General features: G+C 30.5%; 1 protein-coding gene across 1 annotated transcript; it reads left to right on the top strand.

Annotated features, from left to right (window-relative positions):
- The first annotated feature begins 1213 nt into the window (after window positions 1-1213).
- Window positions 1214-2834, top strand: LOC140445437 (GPN-loop GTPase 3). The gene is made up of 2 exons (XM_072537451.1): window positions 1214-1646; window positions 2231-2834. Exons 1-2 carry the CDS (start codon window positions 1364-1366, stop codon window positions 2776-2778), a joined length of 831 nt encoding a protein of 276 aa, XP_072393552.1. The 5' UTR covers window positions 1214-1363; the 3' UTR covers window positions 2779-2834.
- The last annotated feature ends 893 nt before the right edge of the window (window positions 2835-3727 follow it).

Below are 3727 nucleotides of genomic sequence, written 5' to 3'. Positions count from 1 at the left end.
GTCGCCGGAAACTTTGTTCCCTAATGATACGATGTCACCAGAAACTTTGTTCTCTAATGATGCGATGTCACCAGAAACTTTGTTCTCTAATTTCGAAATCGACGAGATGACAGCATCTTCAAATATATAAGTTTCTGGATCAAAACCCTCTTCCTCCAAAGCGTTCTTTAGTCGTTGGACTAACTCAGCCTTTTTTCCGGTAGAAGCTAATTCTCTATCCTCGAGATATCTTCTTGAATTCGTAACTGTGAGCTCATAAATCGTAGTCATTTTTACTATGTATTTTATATTTCACTTTTGACACCAATGTTATATTTTTATTAATCTAATTTATTGTCTTTATTTATTATCAAAGGTTCTATTTATAACACTTACAAATTTATTAAAGTCTTTATTACTAATTTATTTCACAATATTTATTTAGGTATATTTATTTCCGCGTACAATTATATTTTCGGACTCAAACTAACTCGATATTCAAAAACTAACTAACTGTTTACAACAAAATTCCTCTTTAAATATAAAATGCCGTTATTCGAGAATTGCGGCGATTCCCCATCGAAGGGTCGAGGGGGTCACTCATTCTGGTTTTATTCGGCCTGCTTCTGGAAATTTCGAATCGTGGGTGCCTCATCAGAATTCAGGTTGGCAAACAGGTCTTTCAACTGAGCGGCGAAATTACTGGAATAGAAAAGAATTAGAAATAATATATTTACAGTTTTATGCGCCGTAATATTTATCGTAACGATATTATTATATACGGTTTTGTTTATATACATTTTTGATTTTTGGCTAGGTATATAGGTACCATTTTGGCTAAAGAGCTTCTCGGAATTAAAAGAATTTATTCAATCGGCCACTGTTTTGCGATTTATTCAGTGTCTTTGATATGATAGCATTATGTACAGATACATATAAAGAGCAAACGATAAAGAGTACACGGTGGTTTTGTTCTATTTTTGAAAAGTGTTGTAAAAATTATACCTACCTTGACGGGAGACTAACGGACCAGTCGGGCTACGGGGAAATTATGTGATGGTTTTGAGCATCTAAACAGAAATTAATAATTTATTTACGATTAAACAAAAAATATCAGAAAGTAAAATCTTGACAGATGGTGTGTTATGTGTCACATAGTCTCAAAATTGAAATATATGAATAAAAATTTAATAGGGGTAGTTGGTGTGTGTCCTGTGATCGAGATTATCGGTATTCGATTTTACCTATTTTGTTTATTTTAATCGAGTTAAAATCGATTAAAGCTAACCTGTAAATCCTAACCTAATAACAAAACAAATGTTTTCAATTTTTAAGCTAAAAGTAATAAGCTTGTTTCTAAGGAATTTGGAAAAACTTCGTTGAGATGAGGTATGCTCAATTAGTTATAGGACCAGCGGGAAGTGGAAAATCAACTTATTGCAGTGCTCTAGCTCAACATGGTGTAGATGTTAGAAGAAATATAGACGTAGTTAACTTAGACCCAGCAGCAGAATATTTCAACTATCAACCCATTGTTGATATAAGGGAATTAATTCATTTACAAGATGCCATGGATGATGAAGAACTTCAGTGTGGCCCCAATGGAGGCCTCGTTTTTTGTATGGAATATCTCACTGAAAACCTTGACTGGCTAGAGGAAAAACTAGGTTTGTATAATATATAAATTTAACGCAACAATAGTTATGGTAGTTCCGTTGTAATACAAATACCTTGAAATATTATTAGCAATTGACTTGAGTAATTGGTTTTATTAATATTAAATTTTTTTATGTGATATCCCTTTTGCAACTTTTTTTATTCGTGAGATTTATATTGTGAATGAATTAATATCTGCTATGAGCACATTAGCTAGGTTGTATAGTAATCTCCAGCCACTTCCAGTTAAAGTCAAAATTTGACCAAAGATTTAATTACTGGACAGTTGGGACTAGGTTCAGTGAACATAGTATATTAAAATCTCGTGATCACTTGTTAAACCGTTTGAATTAGAGACAAATAATATGCAGGAACAAAGAAACTACATTAGATACTAAGTTGTTTTGCTTTTGTTTTCTTGTGATCAAAATCAAAATACAGCACCTGTTGTGTGACTATAACTAGTGATACTTTGTGAAATTAGTGATGTAGGCTTTAATTGATTGTCCAGAAATGAACACAGTAAATTTCTATGTTCCTAGTTTTTATAAAAAAGTTACATAACTTAAGCATTAACAATCTATTTATATTTTAGGTGATCAAGAAGATGATTACATATTATTTGATTGCCCTGGACAAATTGAATTATACACCCACTTAACAGCAATAAAAAACTTAGTGAAAAAGTTACAGATATGGCGTTTTAATGTGTGTGCTGTTTTCCTTGTTGATGTTCAGTTCATTACTGATGGTGCTAAGTTTATTTCTGGTACAATGGCAGCGCTAAGCGTTATGGTAAATTTAGAAATTCCTCATGTTAACATTTTATCTAAAATGGACCTTTTAAGTAAATCAGCCAAAAAAAGACTTGATAGTTTTCTAGAGCCTGATTCTCATTTTATATTGGGTGATATTGAAACTTGTGGGAATTCTGCTTTTAACACAAAATATAGGAAGTTAACAGAAGCTATTGCCAAACTTATTGAAGATTATTCTTTGGTTAAATTTATTCCTTTAAATTTAAAAAATTTAGAAAGCATTAATGATGTTTTGTTGACCATTGATAATGTAATTCAATATGGAGAAGATCAGGATATTAGAACTAAAGATTTTGAAGAAAAGGAAGAAGATGATAATGATTGAAAAATTGTTTTTTAAGTTTTGTACTGATTTAAGAGAAATAAACTTGAATAATACTGGTTTGGGTATTATTTAATTATAACAATTTACAGTAAGGATGTCTAGTATAACACTGGTTTATTTATGGCAGATAGTTGTATTTTTCGGTTTATATAGAGGATATACTTTATAAACCCTAGTTTTTAGTTAAGTCCATTTGTTATCATAGTTGATTTTAAATTTTATTTTATCTGACAGTAGCTAGGTACAGATGCGGTCATTGACTAGTTTGCACGCTAGTATTTTTTACCAGTGGCGGACCCGAACATAATAGATTGATTAAAATTTAAAAAACAAAATAAAATAAATCTACTTTACAAAATGGAAATTATTTTTCTGTTTTTGCTATTCTTCGAGTTTGGCAATTGCTCTTGTTTGTTGCATGCGATTCAAATGCATTCTAGGCATTTTGGACACATTTAATAGCTTTTTATTTTATTTTTCAATATGCACAAAATTTTTGACAAGCACTTTGACATTTAGCAAATCCGTACGACACTGCAATTTTACAGTATTACAATGTAAAACATTAAGGTGTAATCTATTCATTTATAGCAGCTGTACATAAGAGCTCTTTGATCACTTACTTTATAACAGTCTAATACTGAAATAATAATGAACGGTAGAAAAATAATTTTCTTTTATTTTAAAATATGTATATAATCAGTGAGTAAATAAATTTCTCTATTTTTAAATTTTCTGTCAATAGTGCTATACACTGAATCCATTTCCCTTTGACTGTGTTCTTTTTCAAAGAATTTATCAAAATCTTTTTATCTGTTATCCTATTGCAAAAACTGCATCTATATACACAGTTTTTATTTTGATATCCACAGTTGTCACTGTATATTGTGATATTGCTAGTATTAAGCAATTTTTAGATGTAAAAGTACTAATTCAATACCACCATGCC

Source organism: Diabrotica undecimpunctata, chromosome 7 (assembly GCF_040954645.1).
Source record: "Diabrotica undecimpunctata isolate CICGRU chromosome 7, icDiaUnde3, whole genome shotgun sequence".
Taxonomy (NCBI): Eukaryota; Metazoa; Arthropoda; class Insecta; order Coleoptera; family Chrysomelidae; genus Diabrotica; species Diabrotica undecimpunctata.
This window is presented reverse-complemented; position numbering and strand designations above follow the sequence as displayed.

What these genes read in the sequence shown, in the direction of transcription:
- LOC140445437 (XM_072537451.1), top strand. Translation starts at nt 1,364, where the DNA reads ATGAGGTATGCTCAATTAGTTATAGGACCAGCGGGAAGTGGAAAATCA. An exon ending in CTGGCTAGAGGAAAAACTAG is followed by an intron (nt 1,647 to 2,230) that starts GTTTGTATAATA and finishes TTTATATTTTAG; the next exon opens with GTGATCAAGAAGATGATTAC.